This window comes from Pelodiscus sinensis, chromosome 16 (genome assembly GCF_049634645.1).
Source record: "Pelodiscus sinensis isolate JC-2024 chromosome 16, ASM4963464v1, whole genome shotgun sequence".
Classification (NCBI taxonomy): Eukaryota; Metazoa; Chordata; order Testudines; family Trionychidae; genus Pelodiscus; species Pelodiscus sinensis.
In genome coordinates this window covers 5,855,243-5,876,143 of record NC_134726.1, presented here as the reverse complement: position 1 = coordinate 5,876,143, position 20,901 = coordinate 5,855,243, and the positions used below count along the sequence as shown (strand labels likewise).

The window sequence follows — 20,901 nt, the reverse complement described above, 5'->3', positions numbered from 1 at the left end:
GCAGTAGTCAATTACCAGTCCAAGTTCTCCCATAGTACTGTTACCATTATAGATGCTGAAGATAGGTACAAGCGGTGACTGCTAATGAGAAAGGTTGTCCTTACCATGCACTCTTTATTCTACTGACAGCAGCCAGAGGTACAAGTGATGCAGGAGTCTATCCAGACTAGTAAGCCTGAGAGGCCACAGGAGGAAGCCTGGAAAATAAAGAAAGAGCTGGATGACGAGAGTCAACGTCGACAGCAGCTAGAGGGAGAGATCAAAACCATCCAGAATGACATCCTCCACCTGCAGAAGCAGAAGCCCCAGGAGACTGTGCTGAAGAAGGAAGTGCTGAAGAAAGTGCCTGACCCTCAGCTGGATGAGAGCTTCCACAAAATGCAGCAAAACCTGACGGAAGAGCAACGCAAAAACCAGGTGCTACAGGATGAGCTGGAGGCCCTAAAATTGAAGCTGCAAGCCTTAGAGCATGAGAAGAGGGAAGGGGGCCGGGAGTATAGGGTGAAGGAGGTCCTGCGTATCGAGCAGGACAAGGCACAAGCAGAGGAGATCCTGAAGTTGAAAGAAGAACTGGAGGACCTCAGGAGGCAGGAAGGAGCCCGAGAAAGCGAGGTCACCCTCCTGCGCCACCAAATCACCGTGCTGTCTGAGGAGAAGAACAAAGAGCAGGAGAAGGTTACTGAGAAGGAAGTGGTGAAGCTACAGAATGACCCCCAGCTGGAGACAGAATTCCGGGTGCTACAGGAGAACAAGGAAAGGGAGAGCTATCAAAGGCAGAAGCAAGAAGAGGAGCTCAGCTTTCTGCAGGACAAGATGAAACGATTGGAGAGGGAGCGGGCCATTGCAGAGGGCAAGATCACAGTCAAGGAGGTTCTGAAGGTGGAGAAAGATCTGGCAACAGAAAGGGAGGTGAACGAGCTCCGACGCCAGTATGAAGACGAGAAGTCCAAGAGCCGGTCCAATGAGAGGGAGAAGGCTGAGCTGCTCAGAAAGATCCAGGTCCTGGAGGAGGAAAATGCTAAGGTGGTCATTCAGGAAAAAGTACGTGAGATAGTGCGTCCAGATCCTAAGGCTGAAAATGAAGTAGCCAACCTTCGCATGGAGCTGGTGGAGCAGGAGAGGCGGTATCGAGGTGGGGAAGAGGAGCTGAAGAGCTTCCAGAATGAGCTGGCTTACCTGAAGAACAGAAGCGGCCAGGTGGAGGTGAAAGAAATTATCAAGGAGGTCATTAAGTACAAGACCGATCCTGAGACTGAGAAGGAATTGCAGAGACTCCGGGAAGAAATTGTAGACAAGACTCGAGCGATTGAAAGAGCTGATGTGGAGATCTACCAGCTGAAGCAAGAGATTCAGACCTTGAAAGACACCAAGCCTCAAGTCCAGATGAAGGAAGTCGTCCAAGAGGTACTACAATACCGGGAAGACCCCAAGACCAAGGAGGAAGTGGAGTCCCTGAGAGCTCAGCTTGCAGAGGAACAAAAGAAGCACGTTGACTTGGAGAGGGAGAGGCTGCTCCAAGAGGAGAAGATCAGACAGAAAGAGGAGGAACTCTCACAAGTGAAGGAGAAAGTGGTCCAGCAGGAAGTGGTAAAGTTTGAGCAAGATCCCACCTTGAAAGCAGAGATCAATTCCTTCTCTGAGAGTATTGAGAGTGAGCTGAAGCAGATGGACTCCCTGCGAGAAGAGCTGCGCAAGCTGCAACGGAGGAGATCTGAGCTGGAGCGCCAGCTGGAGGAACTTGAGAAAGAGAGGCAGGCCCGCAGAGAGGCTGAACTTGAGGTGCAGAGGCTGAAGGTCAGGCTGAATGAGCTGGAACAGCAAGAGAGGGAGACAACGGAGAGAGTGACTGTGAAACAGAAAGTAATCCTCCAGCAAGACCCGCAGCAAGAGAAAGAACACTCCCTCCTTAAGCTAGAGCTGGAGGAAGAGAAGCACCGAAGGCAAGTCCTGCAGGCTGAGCTGGAAGCTCTGAGGAAGAAGCTCCTCACACTGGAAAAGATGGAGGTCAAGGAGAAAGTAGTCTTTTCAGAGAGCATCCAAGTGGATAAAGGGGACACCGAATATGAGATTCAAAAGCTGAAGAGCAACCTGGAGGAGGAGAGCCGGCGTAAAAGGGAGCTAGATGCAGACATCGACCGCCTTGAGGCCAGGCTGTCTGAGGTGGAGTTCAACAATTCCAAGTCCTCCAAGGAGCTAGATTTCTTGAGGGAGGAAAACCACAAACTCCACCTAGAAAAGCAGAATCTTCTGCTGGAAACAAGGAGGCTGCAGTCGGAGATTGAGCTCACAGCAACGGAAGCTCGGGATTTACGAAACATAACCCAGGTTGACAGCAGGGTGAATCTTGACACCAGATTCCAGACCTTGGAGCGAGAGCTGGAAGATCTGAAGACATTATCTAGAGAAAAAGATGCAGAGATTGAGCAACTTCAGAACCGCCTCAAGACAGTGGCCATCAAGAGAGAGCAGAGAGAGAACCACTTGCGGCGCTCCATTGTGGTCATAGACCCCGACACCGGCAACGAGATGTCTCCAGAGGAAGCTCATAAATACGGCCTCATTGAATGGAGCTTGTTTCTCAAATTGAAGAACCAGGAATGTGACTGGGAAGAGATCTCAATAAAGGGGCCTAATGGGGAGTCCTCTGTGATCCTAGACAGAAAGTCTGGCAAAGAATTTTCCATCGAGGATGCCTTAAAGAGTGGAAAATTAACCATGGCTCAGTATGATCGTTACCTCAACAAGGAGATATCCATCCAGGAGCTGGCGGTACTGGTATCTGGACAGAAGTAATTACAGTGTTCCCTCCACTCTATATCGAAACTCCTTACAGCAGCTTGCTCAGAGCTGCGCCACTTGTTACAATTCCAGATCGCTGCAAATCCTTTGTGTCTTCCAAAATGCTATAGCCTTTGCCTGGTCCAACATGAGGCTGCTATGAAGCCAGGCTGCTTGCTGCATCCATTCCATAAGAGCACTGTCACGGCAGAGGTGGAAAACGCATTTGTCAGCATTGCATGAACTTTTCTTCCACACGACACTCTTACCTGGATACTCAAACAGAAACACAAACAAAATGATCTTCACGTCTGAAGCTGCTGATTAACACGTGCTCTCAAATTCAGCACATCTCAGCACATTCTTTTTTGTTTTTCTGTCAAATCTGCACTTCTCTCTCGAGGATACCGCATAGTCAGGTAAAAAGCTGTACAAAGAGCACACTGGAAAGAGACAAAAGGTCAATACCACCCCAACAGCAGAGGGAGCCTAGTAAGCCACCCACATGTATGAAAATCTAGAGAAACACTTTCATTGTATACAGTGGAATGAATGATGGTATCTTCCCCTGAGAACGGCAGCTAAGTGCGCAAAAAGTGAAATTTACACTTTTATTCATAGTCCTGATACTAAGATCTCATCAAAGGTTGCAGACATATTTCCTTCACCTCAGTGCCTCTAATGCCAAAGGGGAGGGGGAACAAAAAGAATTATAATTAGATACAGTAAATCCTAGATATAAAGGAGGTATTTTCATAGGACATCACCAGAAATATGTAGAGATATCAATATTATGTAGTAAAGCATGCTCCTGTTACCTAATGCAGAGGTGCCTTCTCAATGGCCATGCTTACCTCATGGTTAAAAGCCACTCATACTGATATTTTATTGACTAAAGTTACGTTCAGCTACATGTATCATTTATTTGTTAAGGGAAATGGGAAAGGTGGGGAAATTCTATTTATAGTACAAAATAAAAATGCGGTGGTTTACATCAGGAGTTTATTTTTCCTTTTTAAAACGATGCCTTCCTTTTGACTGAGTGCCTTAAAGGAATCCAAAGTTTCAGAATCAAAGATTCACCCAGCACTGAGCTTTGGACTTTCTGCCTTACCATGTAGCTTGGCTATGAAAAAAGGATGTGAAAGAGCACTGTGGGGTTCCATGTTTATTGCATCATGGATTTCCTAATCCAGCCTGCTCAGTTTAAAAGTGGAAGAGCTTTTCCTGCAATCTCTGTCTGGGATCTGAAAGGCAACCTGGTTTTTTCCTACCTCCTCTATCCTCCTGGGTAATACAGGTTCTATAGGCCAAATTCTGCCCTTAGCGATACCCATAGACAGGGGTATGATCCCAAGTACCACTTGTGCAATTCCACTGCTTTTAAGAAATTTACACAGCTGTAATTTACTGGAACCTAGAACATAGTTCCGCTCACTTTCCTCAAGCTAGTCTGCAATGCTAAGAGCACTAAACATGTATTTTATACCCAACCCTGCTTCTACTCAAGTCAATGAGAGAGTTTTACCATTATTAAGCTAAAAGAAGGGTCCCTCACAGCAAAGGTAACACACACACACACACACACACACACACACACACACACACACACACACACACAGGTCTGTTGAGTAAGAAGGCATTCTACTACAATGACAATTTAAGAGTCAGAGCTGTATTTCAAGAAGATGCGGTCATTTACAAAGCATCCACCAAAATGCAGACTAATTAGTCAGCCAGTGAGTGACCGGGGCAGCAATACAGTCACTAAGATGATTTTCCAGTTAAATTACATTGGAAATGAAGCCAAGAGACTGAAAAGAGCATTTTGGAAACTTTGAAACAATTTATTCAGTTGCTCTGTACAAGATGGACAGTTTTCATACCATCCCCATCATTGTCCTCTAGAAAGTCCCACACTCACAACAAAAATAAAGCCAATTGCAGCTCGTACACACAACAGAAACTGCCATACTTAGTAAGTGCCGGTGGGAGGCTCGGCCCCCACCTTAAAGAAAATAGCAAAGGTTGCCTAGTCAAGGCAGAGATCCCAGATGTTCTGCTCCCCACGGCTTGTGATCTCATTCCATACTTCTGCCTTGCCACGGCCGTTTAATTCATTCACTCGTTCATTACATCATGTAAAGAAAAAAAAATCCCACAGAATTTCCACCGAATACACAATTCCCTGAGGCAAGAGGCTTCGCTAAACTCCTAAAACAAGGGCATTCCGTTCCAGCTGCGACATGCGAAGGTGCATCCCAGCAGAAACACCGAAGTGAAAGCAAAGAGAGGGAGTGGAACCAGTACCTTGCGTTGCCCATTAAGGGCTGGGATCCTGCCAGGTGTTGGACTGCCCTTTCAGCTGCCACTGGCATCAGTGGAAGTTGAAGGTGCCCAGCACCTTTCGGGATCAGGCCCGAAATAGGAACCATGCAACATCCACTGTTCAGAGTCCATCGATAACTGCTGTACTTTATCTTAATGCAAATTCTGTCTTTGGCTCTTTTGCTACAACTTAGAAATATTTTCTTTTTTGTAAACAAATTTGAATTCTGAGCTGCATTTTTAAAAAAAATATGAACAGTGAAGTGATCTTGAGAAGTCCTTTATCAGTTCCACTTCCAAACATGCGTCTTGGGTCTTACTTAAAATACAGAAAACTGGAGCTACTATTTGCTGGCATACTTGATTTCAGTACCCCTCCCCCCCTTCCCAAATCACAGGAAGGAATTCTGCAAGTTTTTACGTGACATACCAATGAGTAACTTATGGAGCGGTGCTATTATCTCTGAAGTCCAGATACATTAGACCTGGTTAAAAGGTGACCTGAAAAGAAGGAGATCACAACACCACAACTACAAGTCAATGGGGCTTACAATCTCAGAACTACCAACTGCCCCTTATGCACGCATGTCAAAAGGGACGCGCAGACAGACTGAGATCAGCTTACAGGGCTAAAGCAAAAAAAATACACACTCAGATCCTAGTAGAGCCCCACTGCTGTAGCTCTGACAAGTAAGTGGTTTTAGTGCAGAAGTCATCAAGGGGAGCAATATTCACTGGAGTATCCGTGACCTTTGTTAATCTAGATCACCAGAGAGCTCATTTTTGAAGACCCTAGTAAAGAATGGCTTTAGGGGAGGGTCTGGAACCCACTTGCACAAACTCAGATAAGAACTGGTGGCCTTGCTGGATTTGGTACTGGATTTAAAGTAACCAAGTCACTATTTAAATCCAGACAGTGCAGCTTTTGATGTGCAACCATAAAAAGGTCTATTAAATAAAAAGAGAATACATCTTAAATAGAGAGTGATTAAAAAAAGAACTGAGGCGCGCACACAAAAAAAGGGGCAAAACGGGTGTTAAGTCCATTCTTGCTCCACCATAAAAGGCACTGGAATTACGTCTTCCTATACATGTGACATGCTGAGAAGTGTTCCAATCGATCCAATGCATTCAATGGTAATGAGAAAACTGAGCACACACAAAAAATCCCTTGAGAGGAAATACAAATGTAGAATCGTTTCAGTGTCCATGAGTGCATCTAGAAATGTCTCTCTAAGAGTCTTCATCCTCCTTGAGAAGGGACTATCAGGTGATTCATGAGAGTCGCCATAAAGGAAGTGCTAAGTTCTCCCGCTAACTTGAGCACTGCTTTATAGTACAATTGAAAAATTAGAAGAGTCCATGTCTTTGAAATGCACTTGCAGTGCTTGAGTTATCCAAGTAAATCCAAAGCAGGAATAAGCACCTTTCAGAGACTCTCTCCTGGGGAACCAAGGAGGTAACTGAATTCAGAGGTACTTGGCAGATTTAGACACAGGTGGGGGGAATCCACCAGGGCGCTTGACTTTTTGAAAGAAAGACGCCCCAGCAGTGGTTCCCCACAAGTTCTAGTGCTTGCCAGTGCCACCGTTGTGCGAGCACCGTAAGCAGTGAAACAGTGCTGTAAGTGCTTCTCTCACAGGGTGCAGCACAAGGTGGCTTGCTTCCTGCAGGGCTCCTCTCTGGACGCCACTGATCAAAAGTGCCAATGAGCTCTTCACTCAACTCAGGTTTCTCCAGCTGCTGTCAGGAAAAGAAAACAAAGAGCAGGTGGAAAACGGGCCATCTGCATCCAGTCTTCATGGCTCATTCCTCTTGGTTTGTCCTGGGCTTGAAATAGCTTCCCCTCATGCAGATGTCACAATTTTCGCTGCTGCACGTTGGACCCTTTGCCATGAAGCTGAGATGCATCTGAAGGAGAAGCAAAACAAGAAAGGAAAAGGTTTCAACTTCAGCAGTAGGGTTCTGTGCACAGCTAGGGGCACCAAGATCCCATCACACGTTAAAGCTATTGAGTCACCAAGGATTCAGACTAGAAGATACTAGGGGAAGAGATTTTTTCATGGGCATGTGGTAACTGGCAGTGGTCTTCATTGTGCCTGTATATTACATGGTCTCAAGAGGCAGGAGACCTTCTAGCCTAATCATCACCAAGGGCAATACATACAGGTAGCTGGGAGGAGGGAGCTGTTGGCTAGTCAAGCAAGCTATTCTCACCTTATCAGACCAAACTCGCAAGTGCCCTTTTCCATGGCTAACAAATACATGATTTTACTGATTACCCAGAGAACAAGGAAATTGTAGTTGTTGAGAGTCTGAAGAGAAGTTTAAACAGGAAAAGATTCATTTAAGCCGTAGAGACCCACTAACTGCCATGAATTAATCTTTTTGGACTTCCCTCACTCCCAAAGATACTCATTGCACCACCAGTAGCAAAAACTGAAATACCAAAGGTATGGGAGAGGAGCAGGAGAAAGTAGAACAAGGAGAAGGGACATCACAGAAGAGAAGTGAGGAGAGAGCCAGAGAGCTGAAGAAAGCAGAAAGTTTCTAATCACGATTACGCTAATATCAAACTAGACTGCGTGAACTGGTATCTTTGAAATGCATAGCATGGCAGAAGTGGTATTGGGCATGGGGGACTAACAGTTTATACTGTTCTAGTGCTTCTCACTCCAAGGCAGAGATGGTTTTGCTGGTTCTAGAGTTGACTTGTGACGTGGATTTTTTCAAAACAAGAGGCAAGTGAGGTTAGAACAAGCAGTAGAAGAAAAATACCTTGTGCAATCCAATCAACAAACAAATTGATGGCAGCATGGCAAACAGACTGCATGCCATTTGCTCAGATATTTTGGACAGCTACTACACACACTTTAAGATGCCCTCATTTCCCAGCACTGACAGGACATCCAAACATACTGCAGGCTACCCAGCTGTCAGCTAGCTACATCTCCCTTACCCTGAAACAATCTTAGGAGGTGTAATTCTCCTACACAAAGGAGATTCATTTCCATATAGTCAGCCATAGTTTATTTCACCACATATAGACTTGAAAGCCCGAAGGAACCCTTACAATCACTTACTTTGACTGCTTGCATACAACCATTAGAATTTTACCAAGAGATTTCAGCACCAAGACCATAACTTCTGGTTCAGCTAGAGAATATATGTTTATTTAAAGACATCAAGGTGATGAGGAATCCACCATATCCCTAAGTAAATTGTCCCAGTGGTTAATTCCTCACAATTAAAAGGTGTGCCCCCTATTACTAGTAGGAGTGTGTCTAGTTTCAGCTCTGGCCACTGGATCTCATTAGGCCCTTCTGCTGAAGGCTTACTACCAGAAACCTTCTCTACATGTAGCTATGTGTAAGAACATGATCAAGTCACCAATTCTCCTTTGATAAAGAGAAGATCTCTTTGTATGAAAATATACTCTGTGTGTTGCTAAGACTTAATTAAAAAACAAGAACCATCTTGCTCCTTAGAAGATGTAGTTTTATCATCACAACATAAAGCAAAAGGTTTTAATCTCCATATCTACACAAACACAACTTACTGGTTTCATGTACCTAGTCACTGCAGGTAGGCCCTGTTCTCTGCTGCTCCGCATCTATTTCTCTATGGTGTATTGACTGGAGCGAAACCGTATTTCAGGCAGCACTGGGGTGACGGAGTGGGGGAAAGGAATGCTGTGAGTTCTGATTAATGCAGTGCCCATACCCTTTGCTCTGCAGAGGAACACGTTCCTTGGGGATAGATTACATGATACTACCCTACATTAGTAGGCAAGAGGGTCAGCCACGCCCAGTGCCCTTGCCATACCACAAATAAGCTGCTCCCTCACCCCTGCATGTAGCACATTGCTCAAGTGTGAAATGCAGCAGCAGGACTGAACTGCATGCCTAGAGCTTTGTGGTGCATTGGCCAGGATTAAAAAAGCAGGAGCTGCCATCAGTCAGGACTGATCTCCACTTGCAGTGTTGCATGGGGAAGTGTGCACAGCACTCTACAGTTGGGTCTTGAGTCTATAAGCACCTGTTTCCAGACCCAGAAAAAGCTACTGCTGGTAGGTGGCTTTATCATGTGCCACACAAACAGCAGCAGCTATTGTTCTAATTAGAAACCGACAGAGAAAGAAAAGTCACCAGCTCCTCACAGATCTCCTATGGTTTGTGCTGGTTCTGAAGATATCAAACTGGGGTGTCACAAACTTACTCCCAAAAAAGTCAAGTGGCTAATACCAGCTGTGGCTGAAGGAGAGACAGCTAACTAGCACGATATGCATGGGAGCAGCGTACCTTGCTGCAGGTAGTGAGCCAAAGCGTGCCGAGCCACAAGGTGACAATCCTCTATGCAATTAGCATTTTTAATCCAAGACACTACTAACAAGTTATGCAAAATCACATAAAGCTCTTAACCCTGGTGGCGTGACCCTTTATCATGCACCAAGAATAGAACCAAACCACCTGAGATGCTCAGAAATCCCCCAAAGCACCTGGGGGAGGGAGTCTTTCCGAAATGGAAGATTTCTACCATCTGGTCAGCAAATGTAAAGGATGTTAAGGACCATAAACCTCATGAGGCTAGTGAAATGGAGCATCAACAAAGACTACACCAGTAAAGACAACATCGAAGGTGGTGGTGTTTTCACCCCGAGACGAGGCATCCATCAAGGCGGAGGACAACTCACAAGGCACACAACAAACAAGACCATCTGACAAGTTACCTGGCAAACTCTGCGGTAAATGGGTGGACAGGGCAGAGTGTGGGAGTTGTGCTGCATGGTGCGGGCTGGAGTGCAAGCCAGCCAGAAGACCTAGAGAGAAAAACAAAGAAAGGAGGGAGGGAGGGGAGAGAACAAATGTACACTGAGGACGGAAACAAGCAGAGGAGCTGCAGCTGTTAGAACTTATAGCTTTGCCTCCAATACTAGTTCTGCTGAACAATGGAAGACAGGGATGGCCAGGAATGGCTAGCTACAGGTACATGCCCGAGGGCCTCCAAAACCACCGGTTTAAGACACAAACACATGAACTACAAGCACAAAGCAACAACATGAGAAGCTCATATGCAATGGTCTAACGCAGTGCCGTCCTGGGGCCTTGCAATTCTAAGCACAGGCATGAGAAACACACACGGGGAAAGCACTCACTGTGGCTGAGGCCATGGTGGAACGTTCCTGGGGCAGGTCCCGTGACAATTGCATCCTTGGATACTCCTGCTTTGGGGGAGGAGTCTGAGCTGAAGGAGATGACGTGAAGAGGGAAGGAATGGATGGGAGCAATAATCCCCAGCGGGGCGGAGCTCAGGGCACCCGGCAGCTTTGGACTGCTGGACTTGTAGGATGGAGACAGTACACTTAAGGAAGGGGAACTGGTCAACAGCACAGCTCCACTGGTTCCTTTCTGGGGATGAAACAGCACAAATCAGTAAAATGGAAACACAACGGTACCTCATCAGCCTTCCCACTGGACATGGGGAGCCCTGACCCCCTCCGCGCCCAAAGCCTCCTCCCCCATACATAGAACATCTGTCTGCCAGATGCCAGAAGTCCAGCTCCATAATGCAAACAAACCAGCACTCCATTTCTAGGACCAGAACTCCCACACTGGCCCAGCCCAGTGGTCCATCTAGTCTGGAAGCCTGTCTGCAGCTGTGAATGCAGCCTTCAGAAGAAGGTGCACCACTTCCATGATGGACAGTCCTACACAAACGTTGCCACATGGGAAGTTTCTTACCCCAGGCCATTTGCTGGCTTATGTCCTGAAGCATGGGAACTCATTACCAATAACCTCATATCCTTATCCTATCAGTGTAACAGACTATTCTTGGTTCACATGCCTTGTTCTTCAATTAATCCTTCTCAGACTAAGAGTTTAGCAATGTGTCCCACTAGAGTTCTACAGCTTGATTAGAAATGGCGAAAACAAATTGTTCAGTCCATTTAAAATGTGCTCCCTTTTAATTGCTTTGTGACCCCCCCCCCTTAGCCCATTCTGCGTTATGCAAAAAGTGTACATATGAATGGCTGACTTCACGTTGATCTTTACATGAAGGCATCTAGAATATATAAGCTTTCTTCTGGGCAGTGAGGTCCCACTGATTTTGGGAAAACTACCCACATGCTTAAAATTAATCATTAGGGTCTAAAATTGCATTTTTATTTAAAAAGTTCTCTTGGACCTCGACTAGAGTTTTGCCAGTAGAACTGACTAGTATGCTAGGAGGGCTTTGCCAGTCAAGTGTGGCTGCAGTTTTTATTGACAATACTGTTCCTAGCATAGGTTATTCCAGTTTGATATTTCAAAGTAAAGCTGGATTCAGTGTTAAAAACAACAAATTATTCAGACTAGGGGTATTAAATATCGGTTAATAGAGTAGTTGATTAACCTCATGAATTCTTATCGGTGGGATGCCAGGTGGGAGCTGGTCCATGAGAGGAGCCAGTTTAAAAACCAGCTCCCTTCACAGACCAGCTGCCTGTCGCCCGGTGCTGCTGCTTCTGATACAGAGGCAGCAGCACGGAGTGTCAGCAGCCCCTGTCCAGGGATGGGGATGGTGGTCTGAGCTCCTGGACCCGGTGCAAGCCAGAAGTGAGCTGGGCTGGGCTGCCTGCTCGCCTGGTTCCTAACACACTTTAAATGAAGAGTTGCAGCAAGGGTAGGTTCCAGACCTGGAGCAAGCTGGGACTGAGCCAGGATGCAGGCCAGCCTACTAAAAAAATTACTGGCAAGTGTGTGGAAACAAGCATCATTAATAAAAACTTCTATGTAAAATCTAAAAATCTAACAGGAAGTTGAAAAAAATACAAAACACTGATATTGACCATTTAAAATTGTAAAATGGGAAGAAAGTAAAGAATCAGCAATATGAACATTGGAAATCAGAAGTGTGTCTTGTGTTGATTTTTTTAAAAATAAAAATCACTATTTTTAACCATCCTGGAAATGTATCTGGCTGGCTGTCCGAGTTTACATTTACAGAGCTCAATGGGACAGTAGACATGGACATTTCTTTGAGCTATTCTTTCGGGCTACTTGCAAATTCAGGCAAACAGCACTGAATACATAACACAAGTCACAATTCAGAAGGTTTTCTTCATAACCCATAATGGACTAAAAACTTTGATTCTTTATAAATAAAAAATGAAAGCTTAGATTTTCTGGAGCACCAGATTTGTGACAAAGGGTGAATTCTGCAGCAAATGCCACATCCTGAATCTAAACAGACAGCTTAAGGCATGACAATCTATATTCAGACATTGTACAGTGTCTAGTGCAGGGATGGGCAATAATTTTTGATGGGGGTCACTCCAAGAGTCTGGAAAGTTGTCATGGGCCACACTTTTATACATTAATGGAGGGGGTTTAGGGTCTGGGATGAAGGTCAGGTGCAGGAGGGAGCTTGGAATAGAGGATTAGGGTACAGGACAGGGTGTGGGGTTTGGGAGGGAGTTTGGGTGAAAGAAGGAGTTGTGATTAGGGCTAGGGGATTAGGATGCAAGTGGGAGCTCTGGTTGCAGAAGAAGATTCTGACCTGGGAGAGGAGTGCAGGGTCTGGGAGGGAGTTTGGAGGCAGGAGGGCGGTGTGACCTGGAGCAGGAATACAGGAGGAGGTATACAGGGCTTGGGAGCAGGAGGGGACTGTGATGTGGGGCAGGCAGTTGGAATGTAGGAGGAGGTGGGTGCCATGTAGGCAGCTCCAAGCTGGGAGCATAGCTCCCTGACTGTCGTGGTTCCACACACCGCTCCAAGCAGCCATACTCAGGCGCGTGCCTGTGCCTGTGCGGAATGCCCCAGGAAAGAGGAGAGGGGGAAAGAGGAGCAGCAGGTATCCACATGCTGCATACACCTGCAAGCACCATAACTGCAGTTCTCATTGGCTGGATTCCAGGGTGTGGGCAAGTATTGGGCTGGGAGCAGGGACAGCGCATGGAGATCCCTCTTCTCCCCAAGGGGTGAATGCCCCACAGTGTCACACGCTAGCCCGAGGGGCCCACTGAGCGGTGTACCAGATCCAAACGTTTGGTGGGCCAGATATGGCCTGCAGGCTGTATTTTGCCCACGCCGATTTAGTGTAATGGGGTTCATTACAAAAGTTCCTAGATGCTACAATAACACAGAAATATCTGAAATTAGTTTGGAGCTTTCACTTAGGCAGATCTTAGCAAAACATCGAGACACACAGTGACATGGGTCAGGCTGTCCCAGCAGCACACTTACCGGCACAGAGGTAGAAGATGCGGCGCTACTAACCACAGCTGGCTTTATGGAGGAGGTTAGTAACTTGGCTACCCCCTGAGTCCCGCCACTAGAATCTCCATTTGGACCACCAGGTGGCGCTACTAGAGTCAGCTTCTGGGAGATGGGGGTTTTCTTGACCATGGAGCTCGGGGAGGACCGGCTGGGAGCCTGCCCTGGGGAGGGAGTCTGCACACCTGACAGCAAGCCCCCAGACGAGGAGCTCTGGTGTGCCGACACTGCCGACGTGGAGCTGCTGGAGGAAGCCCCGTGCTTGGAGAGGGAGCTGGGAATGAAGGGAGATTTGTAAGTCTGCCCTGATGTGCTGGAGCTGGTTGAGTGTTTTCCTGTGTAGCTTAGGGATGCTGTAGAGGAGCCAGGACTCTTGTGGGAGCTGCTGGAGGCTGGAGTGCTGCCCGCAGAAGAGGAAGCCGAGGAATGGAAGCCCTGAGCTTTGGTCGATGGCTTGACTGGCTGGAGGAGGGAGCGCGGCGGCACAGGGGAGACGGACTTGGGGCTCTGCAGTTTGACAAAAGGGGTTGAGGACATGAAGCTTTTCTGCTGCTGGCTGCTTGAGTGAAAGACTTTCACTTGGGCAACGGGCAAGGGAGTGGATGTCTGGGGCCCGTGACTCGTTCGCTGCAGGCTGTGGTGCTTCTGTTTGGACTGGTGTGCATCAGGGAGGATTTTATTGGGAGAGACTTGGCAGGACAGCTCTTTGTAACTCTCTGCCTTTTTGTCTTGAGCGGACTGGCCCAATGCCAGGGCCTGCTCAGCCAGGAAATTGAGAGGGGATTGTAGAGAACCAGCAGGGGGCGGGGTAGGAGAAGAACTAGACTTGGCAAAGTTCCGTTTCTCCTCTGAAGTTGCAAGATTCGAGATCTTCTCTGCAGAAGGCTTTGGGGGTCCGGGGAGAGTGAAGTCCGGGCTCCCGCAGGCTCGGCTGTTAAGCACAGCCAATTCCTTAGACACAGCCTCCAGGGAGGAGGTTGGGTTACGAATTAAGTCCTCATCCAGGGAGTCATCCATACTGAAGGCAGCAGGGGTGGTAGTGCTGCTAGATGCTTGAGCAACGCTGAGACACAAGAGTTCTCTAGTCTGGGAGCTGATGCCAATAGCCACTCCCTGGGGCTCTGACGGCAGAGAAACCGTGCCACTTGCATGGATCAGTGGGACAGGAACTGGCATCTTCTTATCTGGCTTGCTAGAGGATTCCTGCAAGAGAGTCACAAAAAGAGAGACACCAGGGCGAGACAGACTTTACCAGGCTGCCTGTTCTGTTCATTCAGATGGCAGAAGTTGGGGAAGGCCCAGCTCAGTCACTTGCTTTGTCCACAGACCCCATAAGCAACAAGTACAGACCTACAGGTGGTTGCCTTTTTATTTTTAAACTTGCACAATTTAAGTGAGTTACTCACCCAGCCCTGCTACAGACTACCCAGCTGAGTGCCAGTCCAGGGAACACCCACCCCATGCAGCCACCAAAGAATCTTTTGCCTTGGAGTTTCCTTGTCTTTTCAGCTCTCAAGGGGTGAAGAAACAGCCTTTAGAAAGTCAGTATTTGCCAACCATTACTATTTCCTATTCTAAGGCTATAATAGATGGAAGCAACAGCTGGCAAGTGATTTGAAAACTGCTGGATTTCAGTGGAGATCAGGAATAGAGAAGTCTTGTTAAAATGTAAAACAAGTCTACAGATTTTGGGAGCCCACAGACTTAGGGGAATCTAGATGGATGGTGGAGGATTTGCTTGGTTTCAGCTTTCCTCCCAAGTTACAAGCACTGCTGAATGCTTCACTTCCTCAGAGAAGAGTGTTAGGGGGAAACTTAGTGAGTGTGTATATTTGTGTTCCCCAGGAGTTGTCAAGCAAGATCCTTTATACCTGTTCTGATGCTGTATCCTTTGCAAAGCTTGCTACATCTCTATTCCACACATAATCCAGTTAGTATCAGGGATGTAAAGGGGTAACCGGTTACCCAGTAAGTATCACCCTCGGTGGATGATGCTTACCAGTAACTGGTTAACTTTGGCCGGGTCTGGCTGGAGCAGTCCTCACCCATGGTGTGGCAGATTCGCCCTCCCCCGCCCCACTCAGTCCATGGCACTACACACATGGAGGGCTGCTCCACGGCTAACTGATTAAACAATGTTTAACGAGTTAATTTTAAAATGACCATTTGCATCCTTAGTTAGTATCCAAATGCCCAGGAACATCTGGAGTTTACCTCCACCCCATCCATTCTCACAGACAGCATCCTCTCAGGTATTAAGGCAGGGTTCCCTAGGGAGGTGATGGAACCTCCAGCCCTAGAGGTTTTTAAGACTCGGCTTGACAAAGATCTGGCTGGGATGATTTAGTTGGGGTCGGTCCTGCCTTGGGGAGGGGGCTGGACTCGATGACCTCCTGAGGGCTCTTCCAGCCCTGAGATTCTGTGATTTGACCTGTGAAGACTAGGAAACAACCTCCCTCTCTGACGTGGGGATAGCTCCATGTATGTCACAAGCAACACTGTCCCTCCCCACCCAAAGACTGGTAAGTACAGCCACTGAGAGGCAGGGAGACAACAAAACTCACTTTCACCTTCACTTTTGGAGGAGCCATAACTTTCTTCTTGGACCTGTTTGGAGAAAGAAAGAAAGAAAGAAGACATATGGGCTCACTGAACTTGCCTGGGGGAGCAATCCAATTAAGGCATGCATTGGGGGCTGTTCACAGGAGTGCACTAACTTATCTCCACTGAGATTTTTAAGAAAGGCAGCTTCTCAGGTTGCTAGGACTCAAACCCACATGAGGCTTGCTACTGCTCATGAAGGCCTTGACTTGCGTGTGGGAGCACAAAGGTGGTGGGGGAGGAGACGGAGCACTGTGGAAATTTTTTTTCAACCATCACTGAAAGCAACTAGCCTCCATGTCCTGCTGCAGCTGTTGCTTCAGTACTGAAATGAATGCATTCCAGAAGTCTGAGGAACAAATGATAACAGATTGCAGAGAGAAGCCTGCGCTAGCCACAAATGCTACCTGATTTCTCCTAGGCGTCCCATGGAAGCATCCTCAGATAAACCGTCACTGAGGGTCCTCTCAGACATTAAGGCAGGCACCATTTCAGCTGGACTCTATATGGTTTTCCTGGCAAACTGGTATCCTTCCATCTTGCCTACAATGACTCTTAACTACTATGCTTATCCCAGACCCTCTTTCATCCAGACAAGAAAGAGCCTGCATTTAATACAGACCGAGGGATACTGATGGAACCAAGCACAAACTATCACCATGCTCCCTCCACGGGTGTAGTATATGTATTGCCCCTTCTGTTGAACTAAACTCTTGGAAAGCTCAGCCCAGGTTAAAGTTCTTATCTGGGGGACTCTCAAGGTGAACGTATGCCAGCAAATCTATTGTTGGAGGCCAAGTCATATGCAAATAGTAGCTATGTTACTTCCCAGAGGCGCTCTCCGCTCATGCAAAACCAATACATCTGGAGAGAGCTGAACAAGCAAGACTGGGGGCCTCATTTAGAGGTAAACCATGAACAACGAGAACTTTATTTGCAAGCCACCAATCTCACACTGAACAACAGTATCTACAGAGGAAGGCAAGTGCTGCAAGATACTCACAGAATTGATGTCAGGTGTCCATGCACACGCCTGCTCTCCTTGAACAGAGTCCTGGAAAGCAAAGAGAGCAGTGAGCAGTTTTCTCCAGCCTTACTCACTAAAATGACAGAGATCACTGGAAACAGATCTCTACCGTACCATGATTAAGGATGTGAATGGGTAGCCATTTACACGGTTAATTGATGAGCCTATGAGAGGCAGCAGCTTGGGAGGGGCGGGGGGGAGAACAGGTGGGATCTGGTATGCACAGGGAGCTGGCTACCACACCCCACACTGGTGCCTCTGATACAGTTTATAATATTTATAGTGTACTCATTCCTTTTCTCCTGCCTGCTGTCTGTCTGCTTGTCTGCCATTAGCCTGTGAACTCGGACTGTTTTGTTTCAGTGCTTAGAAAGCAAGTGAGAAAAGCAATTTTTGTTCATAGTCACTGTCTAGTAAATTTCACATCTAACTTCTCATGCACTCAGTCAGAAATTGCAATTGTTACCTTACTCCTCCTACTGCTGGAAATGTTTGTTTATATATTGACATGTTCATTGTTTAAACATTTATTAGGAATTTGGAATACGGCAATGGAACTATTTCTGTTACTCTCAGATAAAGGCTGATGTTTTACAAACACAAACCTCAAATAGTGTATCCAAATCCAGCAATGCCCTTTGGAACCTTCCTTACCCATTTTCCAATCCCACTGCCCAGCTCATGTTTTCCGAATGGTACATTACAAATGTCTACACACTTGAGAACTTCACTTCCATGTACAACTGCAATACGTAGGCATGCAGGTGTCCAGTTAGACCGGTCAATGATGATTATAAAAGGCATTGACCTACTTTTCCTTTTCATGCCAACTTACTTCAGGCAAAAGGATGAAGAACCCTCATAGCAGGAGTTTACCACTGCCCTTTGTTTAAGCTATTAAGCAAAAGAAGCAAGACGACAGCTGACAGCGGCACCAAAGTGATTCTGCTCCCCACTTGTATGCTGGTTTCCTCACTGGACTATGTGAGGAGGAAACAGACTAGCAGACGAAAAGGAAGAGCACAGATTCAATCCCACTTATGCTGTCTTTCTTCTGTGAGATGGGAACACGACTGAGGCCTCACTCATGTCCCAGCTACTGCAAGATCCTCGGAGATAAGTAGGGCCCTACCAAATTCACGGTCGCTTTTTGGTCAATTTTATGGACATAGGATTTTATACATTTCATGATTTCAGCTATTTAAATCTGAAATTTAACGGTGTTGTAATTGTAAAGATCCTGACCCAAAACGGATGTGTGTATGTGTGTGGGCGGGCGGGGTGTTTGCAAGGTTACTGTAGGGAGGACTGTGGTATTGCTAGCCTTACTTCTGTGCTGCTGCCGCTGGCAGCAGTGCTACCTTCAGATTTGGAGAGCCACAGGTGGTGGCAGGAGCCCAGCTCTGAAGGCAAACCTGCTACCTGGAGAACTGTGCCCTCAATCAGTAGCCCCATTATCTGGCCACTTAGCTCTAAAGGCAGCAGTACAGAAGGACGTATGCTGTGGCATTGCCATCCTTACTTCTGCACTGCTGCTGGCGGGACACTGCCTTCAGAGCTGGGTGCCTGACGAACAGCTGCTGCTCTTCAGCTGCCCAGCTCTGGAGGCAGTATAGAAGGAAGAGTGACAATACTGCGACCCTCCTAAAATAATCTTGCAACTCCCTTTTGGGAAAGGACATCCAATTTGAGAAACATCAGTCTCCTCTGCGAAATCTGTATGGTATAGGTAGAAGCACACAAAACGCCCGATTTCTGAGAGAGACCAGATTTCCCAGTCTGTGATACAGTTTGCATGGTCATGAATTTGGTAGGGACCTAGAGATAAGGAACAAGAGGAGCTCAAAGTATCTGACAGCCTCACTCTGACTCACCTGGCCTGCATCCAGCCCTTTGGCCAGAGGGGTTTGACCTCTGCATCGAGAAAGGTTTTCACATAATCCTCCAGAGACTGAGCCTTGTTCTTCTCTAGCTCATAGCCATCCAGTTTAATCTTCACCACGTGGCAAAGCAGCTCCCTGAGGGACAAGTAGATGTCAGAGCAGGTTACCCACAGTTTCTCCCAGAGTGCACTCAATTCACCAGGGCTGAGCAAATATTTTATCAGGCTCCTGCAATTCTGGGTCAGACCATGGACCATCGAGGGTCCCAGACCCAGAAGTTCCTAAGAGGTGATCCTTCAGAGAAAAGCAACACTTTCACAATAATACAGCTGCCAACTAGATACTTCCCAGCTCCCACAACTTAACACCCTGAAGCACAAGTTGTGGTTACCTGCTGCCATAATTTCACCTTTTTTTAATGGCCAAGAAATAAAACCTGTTTATCTTGATACCAAACCACAGCAGTTTGTTCTAGGAGGTGATTAGATGCTGTGTGAAGTGAATGTTCTAAAGGATTTAATGTTGGACCTTGGGTACGGAACAAAGAGACAAGGAGGGGTTGATCTGTTTTCTCTATGCCCTTTATCATTTTCCCCTTCAACCATGCCATCCTTCCCATATTCTTCTTTGCCAGATTCTAGATTTCCAGCTGCTGCATTCTTACCAGCTCTAGCCATTTCAGTTGTCAGCAATCTGATCACTTTACAGTCTGTAGGACCTCTTGTTCCCAGTGTAGCTCCTCCTTTCCAAGAAAGGCTCCTAACTATTAAATATATTTGACTCCCCATGTAGCCACTATCTTGGCATCTGCCATCGAAGCCCCTTATTGTCTCCTGTAGAACTAGTGCTATGCCTGGAAGTGGGAGGATTTTAGAATACATGCAGGATCTGAGACTTACAAATGTTTCAGTGGCTCCTTAAAAGGTTGCAACACAAGCATCTGAGCAGATTCTGATGCATTCAGTATTTAGGGTCTGACACACTGAAAGCCAGAGATAAAACCAAAGACACTGTGTACTCTTAACTCCAAGCTCAAAGGCCTGGAATGGAACAAAAGGAAAAGATTCAGTCAAGGGCTCCATCTAGCCAAACCTGATTTCATCATTCCACTGAAATTTCTTCCGAGGTCCCATGATCCGCTTCCCTCCCTTCTCTTCATCATCTTCCTCATCAGAGCACACACGGTCTCTCTGCTCCTTATCCTTTTCCTCTTCCAGCATCCTGAGAAGAGAAGGGAAATGGTAAACTGTGGAACCCAAGGCCACAGATGTCCCCAGTTAAAAATGTAGCATGATTCAGGAATGGATTGGAGATGGACCACAAGAACAACGGAGTTAGAATAGTTAGTGCTAACATAACCTATGGAAAAACTTTAAAAACAACAAATACTAGGATACCATCTACATTGTTTTGTTAGTCTCTAAGGTGTTGCAAGACTATTTGTTGTTTTTTTAAGCTTTTCCAGTTACAGACTAACTCAGCTATCCCCCTGAAACTTTATAACCTATGGAAGAGCTATGGGTATGTCTACACTAGCCCCCTAGTTCGAACTACCTGTTATTCCTCCTGGAATGAGGTTTAACAGGTAGCTCGAACTAGGGCTTTAATTCGAACTACCGGATCCCTGCTGCATGTAGACTTGGGCAGTTAGTCCAGACTTGTAAATTTCAAAAAGGCAACCAGCTGGGAAGATGCAAATCAAGCGCGGGATATTTAATTCCCGGGCTTGATTTGCAACTTTGAATGCCTACATTAGCCTCCCTAGTTTAAACTAGGGGGCTAGTGTAGACATACCCTATTAATCCTCATGCTTCAGATCTTAAGACAATCTTTAACAACTAGAGATTAGGAGGTTTCTTGTGTTTTCTTCTAAAGCATCTGATGCTGCTACAGCACAACCCGCTAATCTCTGGCACTCTGCAGCGATGCTACAGCAAGACCACTGCACACGGGCCAAGGATGTAATTTGAACACCCTTATGTCCTCAGCAATTCGCCATCTAGGCTTAAACCAAATAAAAGGAAAAGGC

General features: G+C 46.6%; 2 protein-coding genes across 6 annotated transcripts in view; one reads left to right on the top strand and one right to left on the bottom strand.

Annotated features, from left to right (window-relative positions):
* The window catches only part of PPL (periplakin), a 47,960-nt gene extending 44,188 nt beyond the window's left edge, over positions 1-3,772 (top strand). The window contains exon 22 of the mRNA XM_075899226.1: positions 130-3,772. Coding sequence (XP_075755341.1) covers positions 130-2,793 — 2,664 coding nt within the window. The 3' untranslated portion in view covers positions 2,794-3,772. The remainder of the gene's footprint in view (positions 1-129) is intronic.
* Positions 3,773-4,862: 1,090 nt separating this feature from the next.
* The window catches only part of UBN1 (ubinuclein 1), a 35,382-nt gene continuing 19,343 nt past the window's right edge, over positions 4,863-20,901 (bottom strand). For 3 of the 5 annotated variants that reach the window (XM_075899227.1, XM_075899230.1, XM_075899228.1), the window contains exons 11-18: positions 19,965-20,093; positions 18,864-19,007; positions 16,966-17,016; positions 15,926-15,968; positions 13,332-14,564; positions 10,262-10,514; positions 9,836-9,925; positions 4,863-7,017 (exon numbers count right to left, since the gene is read on the bottom strand). In XM_075899227.1, the coding sequence (XP_075755342.1) occupies positions 6,965-7,017; positions 9,836-9,925; positions 10,262-10,514; positions 13,332-14,564; positions 15,926-15,968; positions 16,966-17,016; positions 18,864-19,007; positions 19,965-20,093 (1,996 nt within the window). In that variant the 3' untranslated portion in view covers positions 4,863-6,964. The remainder of the gene's footprint in view (positions 7,018-9,835; positions 9,926-10,261; positions 10,515-13,331; positions 14,565-15,925; positions 15,969-16,965; positions 17,017-18,863; positions 19,008-19,964; positions 20,094-20,901) is intronic. The other 2 variants (XM_075899229.1, XM_075899231.1) reach the window with 2 other exon arrangements.